The 26,336-nt window shown below is 40.2% G+C and overlaps 1 protein-coding gene across 1 annotated transcript in view; it reads right to left on the reverse strand.

The window, feature by feature from the left end:
• CDH23 (cadherin related 23) overlaps nucleotides 1-26,336 on the reverse strand; it is an 832,275-nt gene that overhangs the window by 725,217 nt on the left and 80,722 nt on the right. Inside the window, exon 3 of the mRNA XM_075257430.1 lies at nucleotides 10,072-10,152. Within this exon, the coding sequence (XP_075113531.1) occupies nucleotides 10,072-10,152 (81 nt within the window). The remainder of the gene's footprint in view (nucleotides 1-10,071; nucleotides 10,153-26,336) is intronic.

A 26,336-nucleotide genomic window follows, 5' to 3' on the forward strand; every position in this document is an offset into this window, starting at 1 on the left:
TCTCTGGCAGCATTGGGGACGCGCCCAATGCTGTTTGAGCACTGGGGCCCCTCCCCAGTGCTGCGAGAGAACTCATTTGCAAACCGAGAAAAAAATGGGATTTCAGGGGAACGGCAGCGCGGAGAAGACTACGAAAGGTAGGAGAACAGCAGCCTCTTAAGGCTATTCTGACGTGTTAGTCAGAAGAAAAGCATTTGAATGATAGCATCCCTTTAAGCAAGCAAGAATCTACATGAATTCTCCTGGTACTGTATGTTGTATATAACCTGTATATGAAGAGTGAGATGGAAGAACGATCAAGGTCTTAAAATTTGTCAAATTGAGATGATGGTGCCCCATATTGTATGGCGCTTGAACCTATAGGCTGCCAGTTAAAAGTTGGAAAAGCAATCAAAGTCCATGTTTATGTTATTCCTGCAAATATAGTGCAAGATGGAAAAGCGATCAGAATCCTGCGACACAGAACGAAGGACTAATGAAGACTGCACTTCCTACAATGGTCCTTGGACAACAAGTCCTTTTCTGGCAAAAAAAAAAAAAAAGATACAGGCCTTAAGAAAACTACAAGAGGAAGAAAGTCAGTTGCATGCACAGGCACAAGCTTGGGGCAAAAATACAATTTCTTTTTGCCCGTTAGCAAAGCCAAATATGATTTGCAAATTTTGAAAAATATTCTTTGGTCAGGCTGCACAGGACTTCTTCAGCAAATTTCCAGCTGGTGACAAAGTTAAGGATAGCAGTTCTGAGAATAAAGCCTAGAAACGTTAAAAACAACATTTTGGAATGTTTTGTGACAATATATTCTGAGGTGGATTTGGCGTCAGAATCCGCCCCCTCTTGCCCCGTGTGAACGAGCCGTAACGTAACAAAACAGTTTAGATCTGACTAGAAGTTGCAATAAACAGGTCCAGCTACTTCCTACCCACTATCATGTTCTCAACCAGTGGCCATATTTTTAACTTATGATCTGTAACGGAAGCAAGATTTTGGAAACCCCCATATTCGATGAAAAGCTAAATCTTAGAGTATTTAGAACACTTATGCTGCCTTTGATTTATTCAGTACCTAGCCTTGCCATGTACTCACTATAAGAAGAATCATTTTGTGATTGAAGCTTGAAATCTGCATGACTCGAAACCTAATGACTTCTTTAAATTTCACTACAGGATTCCCATTTGGTTGAAGAAAAAAAATCCTGTTTGGGTGGGGGTATTCTGAATGGCTTGGAATTTTTACTTTTGGAAGATTTCACTTTCCTGTAAAACAACAAATGTTTTATGTACGGACTTCTGAGACACAGATATAACCTCGCAGATTAAACTCTTGACATTTAAGTCTTTGGAAAATAAAGATATTATTAATATGGTAGGAGATACTTAATGTGAAGGATAAAATCAAATCATGCTCTTCAATATAGGAATAAAAGAGGTTCGTTACAAGACATTCAGAATATAAATGGGGTTTAGAATTGTGCAATGCAAATGTCAGATTTATTTTTTACACTACACTTGTCAGTCAACAAGTAGGCACAGATTTTTAGATGTCAATGATGGTGATTGATTCTCTACCGGTTATACTGACAATAGGCTTAGGCGGCATTCTAGCTCATTCCAGCTTCACCTAAATAGAAAAAAAAATACTGAAATCTAGAGGTTTGATTATATAAAAGGCCAAGAGAACAAATTCACTGAAAGTTTCAGACAGTATACTTTGAGAACATGATTAGAGATGAGCGAGTAGTGAAATATTCGAGATTCATTTCGAGTAGAGCCTCAATATTCGACTACTCGATCTAATATCGAATCCAATTATAGTCTATGGGAAAAAATGCTCGTTTCAGGGGAAACCACTATTCGGTTAAAGGAGAGTCACCAAGTCCACGAGTAGCAGGAGGAGAGTGTTTAGGAGGAGCGCTGTGCAGTTAAAGCACACGGACCCCATTATGGTCTATGGGGTCCATGTGCTTTAACTGCACAGCGCTTGCAGTTGCGTTGATATTCCATTCGTACTTGCTAGTCGGGAGAACTGGAAGCTTACAGTTACGCAAGCTGCCAGCTCTCCCGACTAGTAAGGACGAGCCTGCTGCAGAACCAGCTAATCTGTGGGGGTCCTAGGTGATATAGACTTGTTCTAGTGCAATCTTTTGGTAGGCAGCTCCCTATAGATCAAGGAATGGTTTTCAGAAAACTTAGGACGGGATCACATCTTCGCACTTTAAGCAATCCTGCTGGGTTTCTGTCTTCTGCCCCGAGAAACTGGACAGGGGATGGAAACCCGGCAGTCAGTGAATGGGTTTGAAAAGTGAGGACCCGTGAGTTTTTTTTTAACTGGACACAAAGTCGGACATGCAAGACTTTGTGTCTGGTGAATAGAAAAAAAAAAAAAAAAGTTTCGCCTCGGACAGGGACAAAACACTCACTTTTCAAACCCATTCACTTGAATGGGTTTGAAAACTGACTGCCGGGTTTCCAACCCTGTCCAGTTTCTCAGGGCGGAAGACGGAAACCCAGCAGGATTGCCTAAAGCGTGCATGGGCGCAAATGTGAACCCGCCCTTAATAGCATAAATCAGTGAATAATAGATCAACCAGAATAACTCTTCCAGTGCAAAGCAGGGTACTGGTTGGCTGTGGGTCGGAAGGGATACCAAGTCTTTACCAAGAATTCTTAGCATGACACGTAAGGTCTAATAAGTCCTTCTATCATCTCCCTATTGAGATGTAGTAGCTCTTCTTCCCCACATCTATAACTCACACAGTCAATTTTCTACTCTGCTCTGATGAGAGGCAATAAGCTTGTAACAGCTGTCTGTGGAAGAATCCCTCTTCCTTTTGGAGGAGTTTTTCAGGCTTTGCTATTATTCCTTTTAAGTTGAAACAACTCAAACAAGTTGGGACAGTGTCATATCTACCATTATGTAGTATCTCCTCTTTGTACAATAGCTTGTCAACATCTAGGAAGTGAGGAGACCTATTACTTAAGTTTTTGGAGAGGAATGTTCTTCTAGTATTGTCTGATGTAGGATTATAGCTGTTCAACAATTCCGGGTTGTCTTTGTGGGATTTTTTTAAATTTTTTATTTTAGAATGAGCCAAATGTTTTGTAGCAGTGAGAGGAGCGATCTGCAGGCCGGCCACTTCAACACTTCTTCTGCAAGGCCATGTTGTTGTAGTGGATGCAGTAAATTGTTTAGCATGGTCTTGAAGAAATAGGCAAGGCCTTCCCAGAAAGAGACATTGTCAGGAAGGGGGCATACACTTTTCTAAAATACAATCTACAAAACTGCTTAGCATTGTTATTGATGTGTAAGCTGCCCATACCAACAAAGATGAAGGCTTCGGAACTGTGCACTGAAACTGAACGGTCCTTCTCTTCAAGAGTCCATAAGACATGGCATCCATGGTTCCCATATAGAATTTCACATTCGGATTCATCTGACCACAGACATTTTCCATTTTGTCCCCATCCATTTTAACTGACCTTTCTCATGGCAAATTGAATTCACAGAAATCATTTCTGAGAGTATTCCTGAGCCCATGCAGTGAATTACATTACTGATTCATGTCTGTCCCAACTTTTCAGAGTTGTGTCGCTGCCTTAAATTTCTTAATGAAATCATTTTTTCAAATGAAATGAAAAAAAAAAAAAAGTGTCTAACTTTCAACGTTATGTGTTGTGTTGTGAATATAATATGGTTATATGAAATTTCCAAAACATTTTTCTTGTTTTCTTTATATTTTACACAGTGTCCCAATTTTCTGTGTATTAGGGTTTGTACAAATCCCATAAAACCCATTTAGGCTAAGGACCCACTTCGTGGAAACGCAACTTTGTTTGTTGCAGATTGTGTTGATTTTTTTGGTAGCCAAATCCAGGAGAAGTATATGTAATTAAAAAAATAAATATTATATATATATATATATATATATATATATATATATATATATATATTGTAAGCCGATGGCTGGTCAGGTAATGGAGGGGGCTTTCATCTCACTCAGACTACTGAGCATTTTGGTAAATGCCCAGTATTGGGCTGTATTTTTAGGAGTAACAGGTAGGTTGGTAGTGGGACCTGCCATTCCACCCCCCTCCAGTCCACACTTTGGGGATGTTCCAGCAGTGACTCGGCTGCAGAGATTCTCCTCGTCAAGGAGGCTTAAGAAGTCAGCTCCAGCAGCAGACTGGGGCAGAGCTTGGCTGGAGAGTCAAAGAAAAAGGCCATATTTTTCAAGCGGTGTCCTGAGTGATCCTATTGGCTTCTGGCAGGCAGTAGAGCCGGGCAGGTATTTATTTTTGTATTGCTTTCTTTTGTTGCTGTACTATCTTTTTGAGTGAAAAAGAAACTGGACTTGTGTGTCTATGCCACCTCTCCTAGCAACTCCAGATGATCATCACCATCATCATTATATACATATATCCCATTTCTCTTGTAGCCATTCTTGGCTTTGACTCAAAAAAGCTTGGTTTCCACAACATGGGACCCTAGCATTAATGTTGAGTCTATGTATCTGTATGTAAGAGAATAGGAAATATGGAACATCGCAACACCCAGCAGTCAATTTATTCACACATTTCTACTCCAGGTTTCCATAACACCCCAGCTATTTTTCTTCACTGCTGTAGTTCAACTTTAAAAGGGGCAGGGCGCTGTTGATGACACTGTTACACAAGGTCACATACACACAGCTTTACTCTAGGTATTCATAACAGATTGCAGGTTTTTCACTGATATCCAAACTGAGATACACATGATCATATTACGCTTATGGACACACACAAACAACATACAAAATACACCAGTGCAAAACTGGACAATTCTTATGGGACCACTACACAAACAAAGAATGAAATATACCCGTGTAAAGCCGGGTCCTCTTGTTAGTATACTAACAAGAGCAAAAGATCATAAATGGGAAGTGACACAACACTCTTCATAGTTCTACTAGGAAAGCATCAGCTATATTGAGTACTCATACCACAGAATCATGCTCTTCAACAAGAACTATGCTTAAATACATCAAATGCTATTTTTCTAGCAAATCAAAAGCATGCATCCTTTAATAAGATGACTGCATTCTATATTTTCGAGCAATATCTTGGAGCTATAGTAAATGAGAATCAGTTAAGCAGAACAGCAAGATGAAAATGAACAATACGCCTTAAAAACTTTGCAAGTCAATGTAACACGCTTCTAATTTCCTGCACAGCAAACGGTATATATCCCTAAACCTTTAGAACATTGCGTAAAGTAATTTCGCAGGCAGTAAAGGACAGTGTGAACAAAAGTTGATTGGAGTTTAGAAAAAGCTAATTTTAGCAGAAACATTTCTATATAAAATATTACCCTCGAGCAGCGAAGATACAATAGCACAGGGATTTCATTTAGGAGATGCATGCAAATTGTACTTTTCATTTTACACACGACAGTGCATTTATTACCTTAAGTCTATGTTTTAGTAAAGGGTCTACCCTCTGGGTTAGAGGTTCATGGTAAACCACACACAGTTCTTTACTATAAATCGTTTTAATTTACATCCCATAACCAGTTTCACAGATACACGTTTGTCATTTTAAAAGCACATGCCTCAATTGGAATAGCAATAACAGCAGATATTTCTACAAGTTTATTCATAGTACACATAGACTTAATAAGTTCATGACCTAGAGTCATGATGCCAGTTATCAGAAGCTTACAGTACATAGTTGTGCTTAATATAAGCATATGTCATAGACTTTAGTTTCATAAAGTGGTACCAAGACAGTCTAGAAAAGCAAACAGTCAGACTGAAAAAAAAGCCAAGAGAAAGATACACCTGTACGTAACAAAAGACAACACCACACCAGATTTTGTGGTTAGCCAAACACTGGCTTGGCTGACAGCCATCATCTCTAAGTTCCTAAGCACTAGTAGGATTGAGTGATCGGGAAATATTGGATACCGATCGAGAAAATTTAACGATCGGGATCGGCTGGAAAATGATCGAAAATCAGATTTTAAAAATGATCCTGAAATCTCAAGATCAGCTCAACCTTACCCTCTAGTTAGCAAAGTTTACATGTTTAATGGCATAGAGAGACGCTCCTAGCAAAGCTCCTGTAGGTAAAAATGATTAAGAATGTTCTGTGAAAGGCACAGAATGGGTTAAAAAAAAAAAAAAAAAAAAATTGTAAATGTTACTTGCCCCAGGCCAGAAGCCTGCTGATCTCTACTTCCAGTGAATGGCTGATTTCCTGTATGTACAGATAGGTCTAGGAAGTAGAGTCTGGTAAGGACGTTGTAAACATTGGAACAGCGTCAGTTAGGGGAGTATTGTTTTTTTGTTTTGTTTTTTTCTTATCCATTGTGCAATTTTATCAGACATCCCCTTTAAAATATAACACAAATGTTCCTTATTTAGCCCAAAAATCAACAAAGAAATTCTCTACCTCATCTGCGCCTATATTCATTAGTTGATGGAACATCCTATCAAAATCAGCAAGACAAGCTGATATTTATTAAGTTTGGTCAGTTTCACGATGCTATTACACATGCTGTTTTACTTGCATTAAGGGTTCATTCACACTACGTATACGGCAGCTTATTCTGAACGTAAAACACGTTCAGAATAAGCGGCGTATAAAGCAGTTCCATTCATTTCTATGGGAGCCGGCATACGAGTGCTCCCCATAGAAATGAATGGGCTGCTTCTTTCACTGCGAGCAGTTCCATTGAAGTGAATGGAATGTGCTGGCGTGTACGCTCCGGCATGAGTAGAGCTAGCCGTACACGCCAGCACATCCCATTCACTTCAATGGGACTGCTCGTAGTGAAAAAAGCAGCCCATTCATTTCTATGGGGAGCGCTCGTATGCCGGCTCCCATAGAAATGAATGGAACTGCTTTATACGCCGCTTATTCTGAACGTGTTTTATGTTCAGAATAAGCTGCCGTATACATAGTGTGAATTCACCCTAAATAGGTTTTGTGACTAACATGTAGGAATAGACTTAAGAAAGGCTATTCTTCTCCTAGCATTAGAGGTCTTCTCCGCGCCGCCGTTCGGTATATAATCCGGTTTTCATCGGTATGCAAATGAGTTCTCTCGCAGCACTGTGGTTGGGCCCCAGCGCTCAAACAGCATTGGGGGCATCCCTAATGCTGAGAGAGAACTCTTCAGCGCTGCCTCTTCAGGAACGGCCTCTTCACGCGTCTTCTTCCGGCGCATTTCTATGGGGAGCGCTCGTATGCCGGCCCCCATAGAAATGAATGGAACTGCTTTATACGCCGCTGATTCTGAACATGTTTTACGTTCTGAATAAGCTGCCGTATACGTAGTGTGAATGCACCCTAAATAGGTTTTCCAGGAGAATCTGCAGTGGCTTGGGAATGCTGAACCAATCAAAAGTCACAGTTGTTACCATGGGGCACGTGACGTCAGATACAGGTCAAAGACGACTATGCTGGGAGACTACTGCATGCCCAGGAGAGACAAGTGTACTGGTTTGTTTTCACTCACCTCCTCTGGTACAGAACGAGTTCAGCTGCTACCGATTAAATTATTTCAACAAGTAGCTGCAGATGTTTTACTCTCAGTTTCCCAATCCTGTTGCTGAAGAACATGGCAGGAACCCCTGGAGAAAGCAGAGGAGTCTTGTCTAGACAGGAGCGGAGATTGGAGAGTAAAACATTGGGCGTTATCTGTTGGAGTAAGTCAAATAAATGCTGTCTCCAAGATTATGCCAGGAGGTGCCTGTGGTTGTGTAAGCGACCATTTTTCTTGTGGCTGTGGGCAAGCGCAGTTGGCTCTGCCCGAGGCCTAGAAGTTTGACCCCCAGTGCCGGAAGAAGACGCGTGAAGAGGCCGTTCCTGAAGAGGATGTAGGCGGCGCTGAAGAGTTCTCTCTCAGCATTAGGGATGCCCCCAGTGCTGTTTGAGCGCTGGGGCCCAACCACAGTGCTGCGAGAGAACTCATTTGCATACATGAAAACCGGATTATATACCGAACGGCAGCGCGGAGAAGACCTCTAATGCTAGGAGAAGAATAGCCTTTCTTAAGTCTATTCCTACATGTTAGTCACAAAAACAATTGCATTTTAATAATAAGATCCCTTTAAGCTCTGGAAATGCAAAAATAGCAGCCAAAAGGTTTCCTTCCAATAACAATGCCATAATCCATTTAAACACATACTGAGTGACATGACCACTATCGAGAGCAACAATATAAGACGTCAATTTAACCACAATAAATGCAAATTCTTATATTACAAAAAAATACTTGTCACACTCTAATGCAGCCCCCTGGGGTACAAATCGGCCATAGGACTGCTTATACGCTAGGTTTGATAGGAAAGAAAGAAATAAAGACCACTCCGTAAAAAATGAAGAATATACACATTTGTGAATTTGACCTTTTCTTCCATTTCAGGGTTGGCCAGGAAGGTTTACCTTTCTTGCATCTATAAACACTAGAATAAGTCATACAGCAGTGATTTTAGGATGACTGCTATTTTTCTACCTTTTGGCAAAGAAGGATAGTAATTTTCTGCCCAAGAATAGAATAGAACTACTCAGCTAACATTTATTACATTCAGGGGTTTTGTTTTTTTAAAGATGTATTTAATTTCAAGGCTGGCAACCCTAGCAGAAAACTGAAGTATACTGTATATACATACATTTTAAAGATAGGTATGGGTATACGTATTCATACTATGCAGGTCCTTTGGGAAGTGTAGCTTTATCAAAAAGCATCATAATATACCAGGTAAAATGCAACTAGTACAGTTCAAAATTGGACTTATGTAGTGCGGTACAATCCTTAATACATTGACTGGTATAACACAGTCTATACTGGACAACTGGAACACCCTGCACCCAAAGATTGGCGAGAATGGGAACATTGCTCCGGTCACTTAAAAGTTCACTTTATGAAAGCATGACATGCAATAATCTGATCAAGATCATAGATCAACCTCAATAGCTATAATGCAATGACAAGCCTGGAAGCCTTCAGTAGGTTCCCGGCTGTCAAGGGAACAGGACAGTTCCTGCAATCTTACCATGCAAGAGCTATCCTGCAACAACAAGATTACTGACCCCAGGGGCCATCATTTTTATTTATTTTTTTTTTACTGGGGGATGGGTCCTCCCTTGTAATGCCCGCAATCAGAGTGAACATTTATCATGGGCATTAGCGCTGGGTCTCCGCTGTACAATTCAGCGGAGACCCAGTAGCTATCCAGCTGTCATCTTTAAAGACCCAACATCCAGCGTAATAGTACATCGGGAAGGTGTTAAACACTAAAAATCCATGCAGCATATTATAACGTAAACCACCTTATTTTTTTTTTTAGAAAGGGAGTCTATCAACAGGAAAACCAATACCAAACTGTGGACGGTACCTTCAACAGCCACTTCTACACTGTTCAAAGGTGCCTTTCTTATTCTGCATTTCAGCTCCATTTTCATTAGTTTGATACAGATTTTCCTGCTGACAAACTCTCTTTAAAAATGTAAAAGAGCATACATAGAAAAACTGAAAACAATATTCATCTGCATTTTAATCACCTATCAAACCAGGCTTTGATCTGAAAAGAGTATCGTCCCCTCAAACCCAACTTGTTGTGCAATGTATAGCAGTTAAACCATTAAAGTCCATCATGTGCACAAAATTTTCAGGCAGAACAGACGTTTATTGCTTATGTGTAAAATCTATCATAAATCCCATATGTCAATCCAATTATAGTAACTATTGCTGGCTGATATCCTGGCACAGGACTTTAGTACCTTTTGGCCTCAAAGATCAGACTTTGTGATAATTAAGTGTATAGTATTAGAACTTGACAATTGTTACAATATTTTAGTTCTATAGTAAGAGATGCGCCAACTTTAAGATCGTGTTAATGTAACATTGTATGAAATGACCTGCAGAATAATTCATATCGGCTGTCGTTTCGAACTTCTTCCATGTTCATTTTTAACATCTCGAATGATTAACAAACGTTTCACCCTTCAATATATAATATAATAGGGCTGCAATTTAACTGAAAAGTTCTACTTTTTAGTTTGGTGACATAGGTCATTTTTTACTTACCAACCGGAGTGTCTTCATTAATGAGTAAATAAGTATCAAAGAAGTAATTCAAGAAGAATGGAAGCCTGTTGTAGGTCGCACCTACGGAATAAAAAAAAAAAAAAAAAAAAAATAGGTTATCTAACAAACATTTCCAATCTTACTAAAGGCAGCCAACTTAGATCTTGACATGTCATAAAAAGATCAACCCAGGGAAGTGCGGTCTACTTTTAAACAAGCTTCATCCTTTTGGATGTACTTGTGGCCCCCAGGGCGGGTTCACACCAGCGCCCAATTTCCGTTATGCAGGTTTGCGTTTTCTGCCGGCAGAAGACGGAAACCTGCATTCACTGTACAGCCGTGAGCGACCGTGAGCATCTTCTGCTCTCCGCGGGGACACCGTTTTTTGTTTTTTTTTAACCGGACACAAAGTCCTGCATGTCCGAGTTTGTGTCTGTGTAAAAAAAAAACAAAAAAACACGGTTTCGCCATGGAGCGCAGAAGACTCTCACGGGCGCTCACAGCCGGACACTTTTCAAACCCATTCAAATGAATGGATTTGAAAACTGCCTGCCGGTTTCCGTCTCTTGTCCAGTTTCTCAGGCAGGAAACAGAAATCTGCATAACCGAGATCGGGCGCTGGTGTGAACCCGTCCTTAGATGTATATTCCTATTTGACACCATGATTGGCAATTTGGACTCTGCTACACACCCAAGGCATTGTGCCATTGGAGACTACATGCTTATACGGTAGTTACATCTTGTGCACAACCAGTTAAGATGAGGAGAATAATTATTCTGCTTTTCATCATCTTTGTTTATACAGATTTACATCATGCTCGGTGCTAGGGTTGAGCCGATCTTGAGTTTTCAGGATCGTTTTTAAAATCCGATTTCCGATCATTTTCCAGCAGATCCCGATCGTGAAATTTTCTCGATCACCGACCAGGATACGATCTTTCCCAATCACTCAACTCTACTCGGTGCATGTTTGCATTTTTGAAGTGAACCGTCTTTGCTGAGCTCTGCATCTTCAGATATTTTGTACACACTAGTATTTCAACTTTGGGGATACTTGAAGTTTACAGCATACTAGCAAAACCAATGAAATGCCATCATAGATTTGTGCATCTCTAAAGTGTCTATTTTTTATTCTTACTTTTCATAACCAATTCACAATAAACCCCAGAGGAGATGAGGAGGAAGAGAAAATAAAAATATCATCAAGACATTTATAGAAAATATGAAAAATATGTATTCCAGATTTGATGGGGTTTTTTTTCTATTTTATTTTCTTAAGAATTATGGTTTTCTAAATTTTCTACTGAAGATATGTTTAGAGATATCAATTTTTACTACTACTACCCTGGTTAAGAATTAAGAAAAAAAAACAAAAAAAAAACACACACCTGTAACTGACCTTCAAATCTTAAGTTGGTTAGTTTACATCTCATCTCCCATCATGCCATTGGATATTTTAATTTAGCAACTACTACAGCAAATGAATCAATCCAGATTTTTCTCCCATACATTTACAATAGGAAATTCTGTGTGTTTGTCACATTACAAAATAGCTTTCTAATGTTAAGGCTAAGGAAACAGAGGGTAGACACACTGCTGAATTTACACAAGTGCTCCCACTAGGGTTGAGCAATCAGGAAAGGTCAGATCCCAATCGGCAATCGAGCAAATTTCACGATCGTGATTGGCTGGAAAATGATCTAAAATCGTATTTTAAAAATGATCCTGAAATCTCAAGATTGGCTTAACCCCAGCTCCCACTCATCAGTTTATGTACTGTGCCAATGATGTGGTTGTGCCTTCTACCACATGTGACAACAGCAGCCAATCCCTGGACTCTAGTAGACATAGGAGAAACAGAGACTTCCATCCAGTATAAAAGTATCTATATAAGAATTTAAGGTCCCAATAAAACATCAAGATTTAAATTGTTGCCAGACATCTCTCTGACAGAAGCATGACATGGAAAAGTTATTCATAGGAAACCAGGAAAAAAAAAAAAAAATGATATCAGTTAGCATCATATATCGACTTAATGATTGCTTGTATAACATGGGACTTAAGAAAAATCTCGTAGAAGTTCAGGGCCACTTTGCGAAAACAGTTTTTTTGGTCGCAGATTTGCTGCGGTTTTTTCAGCCAAAGACAGAAGTGGATTGAGCAGAGGTACATAGTTCAGTCATATTAATGTGACCACCGCCTACTTTTGACATCAACGTTAAATAACCAATCGCAGAAGACACGTGTCATCAGCCATCTGGGTGCACTCATCATTGTGGAAGGCACGATGGATCAACACAAGTATGCATCTATTCTTGCGGACCATGTTCACCCCTACATGTGAATTGTTTTTCCTCAGGATGATGGCATCTACCAGCAGGACAATGCAACATATCAAAGCTTGCAGTGTACGTGCGTGGTTCGAGGAGCACCAGGATGAATTTACCATACTCCCTTGGCCAGCAAATTCCCCGGACTTGAACCCAATGGAGAATCTGTGGGACTACCTCAATCGGGTTGTTCATGCCATGGATGCTCAACCACTGGAGTCGGCATGGCTCAACATCCCAGTGAACATTATCACAACATCCCCTCTCTTCCTGCACGTCTCGCAGCAGTCCGCTCTGCGAAAGGTGGTCATTTGGGATTTTGACAGGTGGTCACAGTAATGTAACTGGACTGTGTATAAGAACTTCCAATATTTTTCACATTCCTCTTGTAGCCATTCTTGACTTTGGCTCATAGTATCTACAATAAAAAAAAGCTTCGTTTCCGCAACATGGGCCCTCAGCGTAAGTGTTTCTAGTCAGCGAAGGGCCCTTAATTAATAAAATTAGTCATGCCCCATTCTTCCTTCCCCCAATATCATTGCTGGGGGATAGTCATAAGCCTGCCTTTTTATTAGCATCTACTTGTGTTAAATTCCAACATGACACCGGGGAGTAGGACAACACATACTCCTATATTAGCACACACAAGCATACTTAGAAGCTACATTAAGGTATTGATTTTTTTTGTCATAGCTGTTTATTTTTTCGGAACTATTAAACCTCCCAATGCAAAGACATTAAAAAAAAATGCTAAGCTGTAGACTGACTAGATTCCACCAACAAAATATGGATAGCACAGGGTTAAAGTGGTTTGTTTCCTTTTCACTGGTTGTTACTCATTTCCGCACACACACCTGAAACGCAGACTATTACCGCTTTCACGGTGCAGGCTCGGCTGCTGGAGGATGCAATTATTATTTTAAGTCATGATTAATACCTGGAGATTTCTGCACGCTTGACTGTGTTTTGCTTACTCAGCCCTTGTCTTGGCTTCTGTTTCTTGCACACAATCAAATCTCCCTGTAATTGCCTCTCTTCATTCTTGATTCTCTCTGCTCAGTTATGCAACGCCGTATTTACAGAATAAAATATCCAGTCACTCCCCATTTTATATTCTATAGCGCAGTTCTATTGACCCCCTATTAAGAACTAAACAGCTAATGTCATTATCACACCCACGCAAGAATAAGTGATTATGATTATACACAATGCGCTTTATGGGTTTTTATACTCTTCCTTAAAGTTAATCCTTGGATAAAGCTTTACAGGGTAGTCAGTTGGTTGTTATTTAAAGGGATGAATGCATCATCAGAAAATTACATTTAAGCCAAAGTTTTAGTGAACAATTACAAAACATTTTGTTTTATTTATTATCAGTTTACACACAGGCCAAGAGCATTATCAGAATCACCACCTTATCATTGGAGAGAGGAGTTCACATCTTTCAAAGGGGAGAGAGCTATTGACTGCAGCATCTAAAAGGTTCAATAGAATTGAAGTCATCTCAGATCCTGGACATTGGTACAGAATGTCTGCTGTGACATGAGACACTCAAACTTCCATTACACAGACAAAACAGTTGGAAAGGGGTAGGCAAATGGGTTATGTAAGTAACTGTGGGTAGCTACAAATTTAACCCATAGCTTAACAGACAAATTTTAAGGCCATTGTTCTCAGTGAAGGGACCCCTTCCTGTTTTTAGCATATGGGGAATACACATCCCATACACCACACCACACATACTATAACAAGTACAATAATCATAATAGTGACCTTTTCAGAATAGGCAATCAGTATCGGATTGGTCGGGGTCTGACACAACACCAATCCCAATCAGCTATTTCAACTGTCTGTGGGTATAGGAAGCTATACAGGGGACAATGATGGAAGCTGAAGGCACCAACAGCTATACAGCAGTCATGTTGGGGTATTGCCGTTCTGCTGATACTGAAGTAAATGGGGGCAGAGCTACAGAAGCCTGGCACACCTGCTATGCATATGGCGAAATCGGCTTCTGATACTATTCCCTATATAGCTTACCATCCCTGAAGACACTTGGAATTAGTGTTAATCCAGTTAATGGAATCCCACCAATTTATTACTGAATTCCTATCCTAAAAGTATAAAAATTGCCTGGAAGCACAGAAAATCCTATTTAAATAATTTTAATAAGTAATTCACATTTGGGTAAAATTCATGGTTTATACAGTAATTCAGACAAACCATTGTGGACCTAAACCATTAGTAAGGAGTAGAGATGAGCAAGTAGTACTCGATCAAGTAGGTATTCAATTGAATACTACAGTATTCGAAATACTTGTACTCGATCGAGTACCACTCGCTGTTCGAATGTAAAAGTTCGATGCAGAACCAGCATTGATTTGCCGAATGCTATACAGTCGGCCAATCAATGCTGGTTTTTCTCCTACCTTTAGAAGTCTTCTCTGTGCAGCTTCCCCGCGGCGTCTTCCGGCTCTTCATTCACTCTGCCAGGCATCGGGCCTGGGCAGAGCCGACTGCGCATGTCCGCTTGTAGTGCGAGGATCCAGCCCGACCCTCACTTGTGGACTTGGTAAGTATAATTTGATCAAACGTTGCCTACCCCTGAAACGAGCATTTTTCCCCCATAGACTATAATAGGGTTCGATATTCGATTCGAGTAGTCGAATATTGAGGGGCTACTCGAAATTAATATCGAACCTCGGACATTTTACTGTTCGCTCATCTCTAGTAAGGAGCTAACCAATTATGGCATGAGTTCACCAGTCAATGAATTAGAAAAGGATCTGCATTTTCTCTACTATACCTGCTTATGCAGATGTACTAATCATGTATAATATTTAGGCAACAAACTTCAGCTACAGTCACAGGACCATGAAAACTTCCCATGTGAAATCTTTTTTAATGGATGCTGCACACCAACATTAATTTCACTTTCATTGTATTGGGGCTGTTCTCATGACATAGCTTCTGCCCGCGACTTCATCAGTGGGTTCGTGTTGGCGCAGAGCCGCTTATATTTAGAAATTTGCGGGTGTGTAGGCTCTGCTGAGCGGCCCCTCCCCCTCTTACCTCCCGCTGGCCCCCATGGGCTCCCTACCTACCGCTTGGCCCCGGCCCAACCTATTCCCCACGCCCCTGTCCCACCAACTCCAGTCACACACCCCTGCCAGTGACGCCATCTCAGGTCCTTCAGGTTCACTGGAACGACAATTAGCAGTCCAGGAGTGCAACAGAAAAGTAAGTAGCCTATGTTTCAATCAGGCTCCCAATGTATCTATGTTTCAAATTGCAGGCAAATCCATTCAGGAGTGTGGCAGTGATTGAGGAACAAACATCCAAACACAAAAACATCCAAACTTTCACATTTAGAATATTAGCAGTATCATGTTCCATTTCCATCCGTTTTCACGGATTCCGCCATACACGGAAATCTATCAGGTATCCACGAAAACAGTTTCCCCCTTAGATGCAAGGCAGCTGTAAAAAAAAGTATGTTTTGGCTTTGCATGTAAGTCACAGTCCTTTGCATCTAGCCTTAGATTAGGTAGTCTAAGGATGTACCCAAAGTACGACAGGGGCTCAAGCTCAAATTGTATGCCAAAACTTTGTTAAACCACACACCTTCCTGCCAAGCCATGCCCACACATCAGCCTGTTTTTTGGATACAAATTAATCTATAATTCTTATGTATTTAGTTAAGTAATGCACGCGACCCCCCCCCCCCCCCCTTCCTCAGTCTTTGACAAGAGGAATGGTAAGAAAAATCAGAAACAATAAAGAAGCGGCACAAAGTTATGAGAAAAAATGGCCCCAGAACTACTTCATCTAAGCCATTATGGAACTGCATCTACCAAGCAGACAACAGCTGTTACAAATGGTTTAAATAGAATATCAGAAGGCAATTGGATTTTTAAATGTTCATTTAAGTACATTTATATGCAATCTTAATAAATCTTGGCAAAACAATTATTGTGAAACTTTATTTTGTTTATTTTCTATGGAAATCTCTGCTAGTTTTTGTTTTTTTGTGTGTGTGTGTGTGTGTGTGTGTTTGTTTTTTGTAACCAAGGTATAACACGTCAGGTGGTGAAATATATACCATAGTGATGAGTCCCAATAACAGATAGATTATCAGATTTTAAAAAGATAAATACTCCAATAGGGTAAAGCCCATTCATAATTAATAGGGTTGAGTGATCGTGTTCAGAATTCCGAACACGATCTTTTTAGGTGGGATCGAGATCGGTACTATTTCCCACAATGCTTTGCTTAGCCTTCACACTGAGTATACGCTCCGCTCATTCTGAGCAGAGTGTATACTAAGTGTGAAGGCTCCGCTGCGGTTCCATAGGGATGAATGGAAGCAGCCGGCACACAGCCTTAACCCCCTGCGCGCCGGCTGCCTCCATTCATTCTAATGGGAGACTAAACTAACATCTCTAGTAGCTACTTACCTGCAGAGATGGCTTGTCTGGTGCCTGGTGTTCTTCTTCACCTCACTGCCGCTCCACGCTGCTCTTCTCGCCTCGCTGCCGCCGCCTCCCAGGTTAGTGTTTAAAGAGCTAGGAAGGCAGGGCTTGTGGCTTAGGAGAGTGTGGGAGGGTACAGGGCGGGGAGACGTGACGTAATCTGGGAGGCAGGGGGCAGCAAGGCAAGAAGAGCAGCGTGGAACGGCAGCGAGGCGAAGAAGAAGGAACACCAGAGAAGCCATCTCTGCAGGTAAGTGGACACCAGGGGGGACTAAGTAGCCAGAGGATTAAAAAAAAAAAATCCTCTGGCTACCTAGTGATTTACTACACAGCGTGGAGTCTAACAATTAAAGCATTCAATTGTTAGATTCCATGCTGTGTAGTGAATAGGATTGCTTTTAAAATCCGATCTCCGATTAATAAAAAAATTGACTTGACATTGACTTGCATTGGGATCGAGATCGGGTTCGAATGAAAAATGATCGGAAATCGGATTTTAAAATCGATCCTGAAAAGTCCAGATCGGCTCAACTGTAATAATTAGTCAATAATATATACGTGTATATACTCGAGTATAAGCCGACCCGAATATAATTGTGCTTCGTAAATAAGAAAATGTAGGCAATGAAAATAAACTTCAAAATCGCAGAGAGACATGAGGATCTGTAAATATAAACTCATGACAACCTTTGACCCACTCAAAACAGGGAAAAATGTGTCACATGGATTTATGCCATTCTACATCACTTGAATGTCCTCAGATCTGGTGAAGGCATCACAAGCCGGGACCAGATCCCAATCAGGGGGCAATAAAACTTTCACACTCCTCCTCTATGAACTACGCCAATATTTACTGATATTTCTGTTTACTTCACTCCGTTCTTTTGTGTATAAATATGTGAATTCAGAGAGTGCGTTATGAGACCCAAGTAGTCTTGAGAGTTTGCCATTTATCTTTTTTTTTTCCAATTACCCATTAAAAGGTATCAACTACTAAAGGCTCAATTTTTGGATATACTGCTAACTCACCAAAAACGTTACAGCAGTGTAATCTTTTCCTCCCAGCTCAGTTTCATTCATACATTTAGAACCCTTTATGATGTGATCACTAAAATGTGATCACTAGTTTGACCCACCAGACCAGGGCATGCTCTCCTGTGTCTCTGACTAGGGTTGAGCCGATCTTGAGATTTCAGGATCGATTTTAAATCTGATTTCCGATCACTTTCCAGCCAATCCCGATTGGAATCCGATCCCGATCGCTCAACCCTAGCCAATGCTTCTCTATGAGAAAAGTGACTTCTAGGGTTGAGCCGATCTTGAGATAACCTCCAACCTCGATCCTGCTGGAAAAGATCGGGATCGGAATTCCGATTGAGATTGTGAAATTTACTCTATTGCCGATCGGAATCCGATCTTTTCGGATACCGACTGCTAAACTCCATTATTACCTACGAAGTAATTTGTGCCTACCTATCTTCAGATACCTGCCTTCCTCACCAAGCTCCACCCTTTTCTCACTATATATACCCATAGTTGCTGAAAATTAAATAGATTTTATGGGGCCAAGGAAAATATGAAGTGCACTTCAAACCAGTAGACATATGGTCTGATGAAATAAGTCATATAGTTATCATTTTGTCTCTAACCGCAGTGTTAGCAAAGAAAGATTTCTGGCGACAATCATTGGAGATGTGTTGTGATGATGTGGGGGTAATTTGTTTTTGATTTAGAAATAAAGGCACATCTACCATAGCATTCTGAAGGAAAAAAATCATTCTATCTGGTTTGAACTTCGATGGATTATCAGTTGCAATCAAGATAATGATCAAAAACATAACTCAAGGCTTTGTAAGAACCTAGAGATTAGGGTTGAGCGATCGGGATTGGAAAAGATTGGATTACGATCTTTCACTATCAGAATTCCGATCCAGATCTTTTCCGGCGGGATCGTGGTCAGAGGTTATCTCAAGACCAGTTCAACCCTATTCATGTATATATCATTCATAGGGTTGAGCGATCGGGATCAGGAAAGATTGGATCCCAATCAGTTATCGGGCAAAATTCACGATCGGCTGGAAAATGATCGAAAATCGGATTTTAAAAACGATCCTGAAATTTCAAGATCGGCTCAACCCTGCTAGAGATGCTTGGTATAACTGGAAACTCCTAAAAGACTGTTTGAAAAACTCTCTTAGTGGTTACCCCATAAAGTTTAAGGAGAGACGGCCAAGACATTTTATGTATACTAAATATGGAACTTAGAAACTTCTAAAATAAAACAAACATTCTTTCAAAAAGGCAAGGGTGCCTAACCCCTACTGGTCAAAAAGTTTCATCTCAGAGTGACAGGGTTTTTTTTAATGTTAGACCTGTATAGCTGTGGCATCAGCTAGACTAAGCAGAAACAGTGTGCATCAAAACATCTGGGATGGGGGGGGGAAGAATACATGGAATTTCAAAATGTATCCCTCTACTACATCTTTACTTTTATTCACATACCTTTCTCTTCTGAAGCACATCTTGAGGGGCATGCCTTTGTTAGCCATGGTTACTACAGAAATGAATTGAAATCTCAGGGACAGGACCTGAACTAAATGACTCAACAATAGGGTTGAGCGATCGGGATCGGAAAAGATCTTTTCCGGCGGGATCAAGGTAGGAAGTTCTCTCAAGATCGGCTCAACCCTATTCATGTATATATCATAAATAGGGTTGAGCTATCGTGAAAGAGATCACATCCCGATTGGTGATCGAGCAAATTTCACGATCGGGATCGGCTGGAAAATGATCAAAAATCGTTTTTTAAAACGATTTTGAAATTTCAAGATCAGCTCAACCCTACTCAACAACCTATTTGTCGCTCATTGATAGCCTTTAAGTGCTATATACGTCTCTATATCTCTAAACTCATTTTGCCATCACAGAACATCACATGACTGACCCCAAAAGAGAAGTAGCCCTAGGCCACTAAAATGCAGAACTACTGCATCTCTAAAACGTGATCTTGCAGTTAAGATTCTCTGCCTTCGCAGGTGCAATGTCCAATGGGTGGCAGAAGTTTCCATGTAGGAAAACCTATTTGCATACGCTTTTCCAGATTACTTCACAAAGGTGGTTTGCAAAGGCAGTCTCCACAAGAAGACAACCAGACCAATATTGGTTTTGTGTTCCCAAACTCTTGCCTATGTCTGTGTTCATATTCCATTCAACCATCACAAGTCTTCTAGATAACCTAGATGACCCGTGACTCCTCAAGAAATGATCTGCAGCCCAGTCAAGGGTTCAGAGTAAGTATACGGTACTCTGTATTATGCTAAATGTTTTTCACTAGAATTTTATCACAGGCAGTCTTTTTGGAAAAGTTAACTTTATTTTGGAAATTCTGTTGATTGGATTCATTTATGACCTTACCCGACACACATTTACGGCGCTTTGGTTGCAGAGAAATTACCTGGTTGTTGAAGGCGTAAAAAGCAGAAAATTGCACTAAAAGATTATGAAACAGCTTCAAGTCCTCTACTTTTAGCCTTAAATATTCTCGATAATGCTAATAGTTACCAAATGCATTTTGACTTATAACATTCAGATTTTCTAAATATATTTGCATCAAGCAAACCGTGGCTGTGGGTCATTTTATATAAATGTCATTGGTCACCATGTTGTGTATATTCAACTTTACAGTTTACGACAAGCATATCAATAAATCATTTTTGAGTCCTTTCATCCATTACTTAATAGTGTGAGACCTGTACAAATTCATCAAATGCTCGACACTCTTCCTCTGTTATACTAAAGGTACAGTCTATTAGTGCAGTCATAGAACATTAACTCCTATTTGTGTACAATTGACTAATATTCCATATGTTGAGTTTTCAAGAGACAACCACTAGGCCCAGTGCTCGCAATGGCTGACAACTATCTCTTTATAGATTCAGAAATAGACTTTTTAACTGAGTCATGCATGATGTTAAGGATGCTGCCCTCTAGAGTGCACTGTTCTCCTAATTAGATCCTGGAGAATAGATTGGCATATTTTTTACCCAGAATCCCTAGCGGAGCAGGAATGACTTGTAAGTCTCCGTACTGCCTATGTAGGCACACACTCTTCCTGATGTGTACGATTATCCCCTGACCCTGGTCTATAGTCTCACTCTGCCAAATCAGTATCCCTATGCTATGCTGAGGATGGCCCAATAGGCTGAAACAGCGCTGTCCATAGCTGGGAATCTGTTCCTTTTGGAATAGAAATACTAATTTGGCAATTAAATCCGCATCATGATTAAATAGACTTTTTAACTGAGTCATGCATGATGTTAAGGATGCTGCCCTCTAGACGGCAGCGTACAGAGTGCACTGTTCTCCTAATAACATCCTGGAGAATGGATTTGCATATTTTTTACCTAGATTCAGAAAGTAATACAATCCATTTCATTTTCTATCTGAATGATTTTTCCTGAGTATTAAAGTCCCTTAGAAATTTATATACTTTCCTTACCTTATATTATTTCCAGATTAGGGTTGAGCGATGTGATCGGAAAAGATCGAATTCCCATCGGCGATCGAGTAAATTTCACGATCGTGATCGGAATTCCGATCCCGATCTTTTCCGATGTCAGAGGTTATCTCAAGATCGGCTCAACCTCATTCATGTATATATCATTAATAGGGTTGAGCGACTGGAAAAGATCGGATCCTGATCAAGCATATTTCACGATCGGCTGGAAGGTGATCGGAAACCGGATATATATATATCTCCATACTGAAATCTCAAGATTGGCTCAACCCTATTCAAGATATTCAGATGAATGGTGAAAGATGACCAGCTTTGAAAATAAACTTTCCGGTTACTCTGTCAATGGGAATATTTTTCTCCATAAACTGGTCATCAAGACCTCTCAAGCCAAGAAGTAGAGTATGAAAAGGCACAGTACAAAAAAAACTTAGGCAGGTATGAAATAAAAAATAAAATAATCTATAAAAATGAATAGAAGTGTTAATAGTTTGTTTTGGTCAATTAACAAATCTAAAATCACATCAATATTTTGTGTGATCATCCTTTGAAGTTAGAGTTCTGTAATGTTATGGCCCCCGTAGAGCACTGATCTCAAGATCATCAATTGACCTAGTTGGAAGGACCCAGGGGATTGGAGGACAGCTAGCGCACTTTGTAAGTTGGGTTCTTGACCACGTTCTGTTAGTTGAAAATTTTTCTCTTTATTAAAAAATCTGAACGCATTTCAGTGTCTTCACCCCTTTCTCACGTGCATAGATTAACTGTATATACAATAAATAATACCTATCCACTGGGGATAGTGCCTTTAATGCTCATATGTGTATACGTATAAGTAGGCATATAGATATATACTTAGTAGGTCCCAAAGGTATATCTGGTGTATCTATCTACATACGCACTACATAAATTCTCCTACTTTTGGATTGCCCATTCCAAGTAGTATCGTCATCGGCTTACCAAGCATACTTTTTGTCATCTCCTAGTATGAAATCCTTGAGGCAATCTGACCTTTTATTGTTAAGGCTTTTACCCACTGATGATTGTGACTTATAATAGAAATTTCACTTGATTTATATAAAATTTACAACTATATAATCATGGATATATAATATATATATATATATATATATATATATATATATATATATATATAGATATATAGAGAGAGAGAGAGAGAGATAGATAGATAGATAGAGAAAGAGATGTGTGTGTGTGTGTATGTATGTATATATTATATATAACTAATACATTTGCACCGGGGTGAACCATGGCTTTCTGCCGCCTGAAGCGGAGGAGGGGGCGGGGCGGGCCAATCAGAGCGATCGTATTTAGCAGGCACGGAGAGGACCTGCTCTCTGCCTGAGCGTGAGGGGCGGCCGCTCAGTGACGGTGACCCTAAGCCAGTCCAGGACAGCTTGTCCTGGACCAGCTTAGGTCAGCAAAAATGCCGCCCTCCCCGTGGACCTGGCATAGTGCCGCCTGAAGCGGTCACTTCAGGTCGCCTCATGGGAGGCACGGCACCGATTTGCACCCTCCATCAGTACCCATATCTAGAAACTATGTGTCTAATTTTTTTTTATACATCTCTATAATCATGTACATTTTTATATGCACAGTACATTAATTTTTAAGTCATTCGTATTATCACTTTCATTGTATTGTGTATGGTCTATAGAGTTAATTTATGCACTTGAGAAATGGCTAAAAACCCTGAAACGCGTTGTGTTTTCTAACAAATAAAAAGAAAACTTTACAACTAACAAATTGGTCAAGAATCCTACTTATAAAGTGTGCGAGCTGTCCTCCAATCCCCTAGGTCCTTCCACCTAGGTACATTGCATCTCTTGGCATCCAAATCGTTGACGTGGAACAAGTCCACCACCACCCAATATTGGGGTCCTAGAAAAACATATTTGTTGTTGTAATTATATCACATCATCATAAGGAGAGAGGCCATTTATTAGCCCTATATCTATATCTCCACAAAGTGTAACGATAATACACGATGTGCCGCTCTGCGTTTTTCTTTTCTTTGTGACTCAAGGTCATAAAGTCTGCCTGGGATTACATGAAGAGACAAAGATTTGCTCAAGTCTACATCCACAGAACTATGCTTAGTTCTCAGATGTTTGGACAACCTTCTTGCACAGTCTCTTCAAAAACTGTCTGCAAGTCTACCTAGAAGAATTGATGCGGTTTTGAAGGAAGGGATGGTAACACCAAATATTGATACAATTTAGATTTTTCTTTTATTCATTAATTTATTTTTGTCAATTAACATTTCACTTTTTCAAAGCATTATTTGCGGCCTAAACTTTTCCACAGTACTATAGATCTGCAGAAAAATCTTTTTGATGCTTAGGAGCATCTATGACATTTCTATCTTTTCAAGATGTTCTCAAAGCCATAGAGAACCCATTGGGAATTTGAGAGTACATTTATTCATGGGATACAGTGGTCTCTTTAGGAGCTAAAGATAATCTATGTTAAATAACTACCAACTCAGAAAATAAGATATACTTTTATAAAAAAAAAAAAAAATTCTTAAGACAAGGTTTCTAGGAAAGTATACAGAAAGAAAGCATTCGTATAAGTGACTTGCACTAAATTTGAACATCATATGAAGATATGTAAAAGCCTACATGTTTAGGCTAATATCTTAACCCTTAGGGACTGCCACTGATAGGAGCTCTGAATCACGCCCCTTGCTTGACACCGCCCTTCTGACATTACAAAGCCTAAATAGTATATCAGGCATCAGAATTACCAGCGCATTTTTGCTGGGGATGGTGGAGGCTAGAGAAAAAATTTCCAACTATGCTGGAATCAATGGAGTGACATCTACTAACAGATGCTAAAAAATTGAATTGGTGGAGGTGGTGAAAGGTCCTCTTTAACTTGTACCATTAATATCATTGTAAAATGACACGTCTTTATAGTATTGGTGTGTTAAGTAGTTCCAAACAGTTAATTCTTTTGGAAAATAGTCTGCCCAAGAAGAAACTACTGTTTAACCAGATAAGGTAGAAGCAAATCTGTCCATGAATGTCAAAACTGCAACATAGAAATTCTCTCTTTCCTTTTCTAACACGAAAACCGCACAATTCCAATGTGACACATATCCATCAGAAGAATAGAGTAGGATATGTTATAATTGTGACATACGACGTGGATCAATGGTGCTCTGCTCGCCTTGGAACCACCAATAACTCTAAATAATAAATAGTATCTTGAAGATTTTTAAGAACTCTCACTGACAGGTTATAGAGGCCTGAAAATGCAATATACAAACTGCAGATAATGAGAGGTGAGGCAGACAGGCATAAGAAATGGAAGAGTAGTGAAAACCAGGGAGCATTTGAAGGCCAATGAGTAGAATTATTCTTAAAGGGTTATCAATCCTTTTAGAACTGAAGGACTACAAAATATTAAATTGATAGGACCTAACTCTTGGCACCACCACAAATGAGCTGCATGAAACGTCTTTGGCATTCACACGAGCGCCCCTACAAAGTTTACTTCTAATTATAGGTTGGTTCAAACGCAATACTGGGACACTTTCTGATAATCTGGTGACGTTTCATTTCACCGCTTCTGAAATGGAATGTCACCAGTACTCTCCCTCTCTCCCCAACCCCAGTACTTCCGAGTTTTCCTGTATCCAGGAATGGCTGCTCCTCCCTTCTTCTCGAAGCGCTTGCACAGTCTGGAGGTGACTGCAAGACATGCGCAGTAGAGACGGCAATCCATCTCTACTGTGCAGGCCTCTCCGGTACTTCCAGTCTGTGCACAGCATCTCCAGCCTGCGCACAGTGAATAAGAAAGGAGGAGCCATCTCCCAGATTGGAAGCTAGATAAGTATGATGCAATGTGGCTGGGGAAGGGGGGGGGGGTTAAGAGGTGGACTTAGTTACTTGAGAAGGGCTAGCAGTTGGTGGGATAGTGTAGCTTAGCTAGGTAGAAAGCGAGGGGGTGTAATGGAGTGAGTTGGGAGGGCAGTGACAGGGAGGCAGTATGGAAGGGACACAAGAAGTTACATGGCAGGAAGCTAACACCAAGTAAACAAATGCAGAAGATATCAGGAGTTCCCCAAGACAACTTGCTCTATAAAATACCGGCATTTCTATTGCAGGCTACATAAGGTTAGGCTCCTCACTATCTATTAATTCTGATAGGTTGGGACTTTTTGTTACACTTACTATATACCCTATCTCACGAGATTACTGTGACCAGGCTTTAGGCTTTTGCACTGTGTCAGTGATGGCCAATCATGCAATTATGGGGTGGTATCTGATGGGGATACAGTATGTTTCTATTCTTCTTCTGAGACTTTGTTTAGAGTTGTAGTGCGGTGTGAGTAATTGCTGTGGCATTGTACAAAACTAAGCCATTTGTCAATATTCACACAAAACCACACTCTACCTGCTGTGGCTACAATTGTTAATAACACACTCACCGTTACGATGTTATTCATATATACACCTTTCTTTTAAATACATCAATTAAAAGTTAATTTTTAGCGTACACTTATTTTTCATTTTTGTACTTTGTACACATACCACTTTATTCAATTTGACTGGAAGCAGGTCCCATAAGACAGACCCCAGATAAATTAGGTACACAATGGTAAAATGTGGTTCCATATAAGTCTATGATATATATGACAGGATTACTCTGTACAATTAAGAGGTACCACAGTGCCATAACACGATTAGGGATGTTAGCCCAAAATAACTACATATTAGGGTTGAGTGATCGGGAGAGATCGGATTCCGATCTGCGTTAGAGTAAATTTCACGATCGCGATTGAAATTCCGATCCTGATCTTTCCGGCAGGATCGAGGTCAGAGGTTATCTCAAGATCGGCTCAACCCTATTCATGTATATATCATTGATCGGGTTGAGCGATCGGGAAAGATCGGATCCCGATCGGTGATTGAGCAAATT

The sequence above is a fragment of the Leptodactylus fuscus genome, chromosome 10, assembly GCF_031893055.1.
Source record: "Leptodactylus fuscus isolate aLepFus1 chromosome 10, aLepFus1.hap2, whole genome shotgun sequence".
NCBI lineage: Eukaryota > Metazoa > Chordata > Amphibia > Anura > Leptodactylidae > Leptodactylus > Leptodactylus fuscus.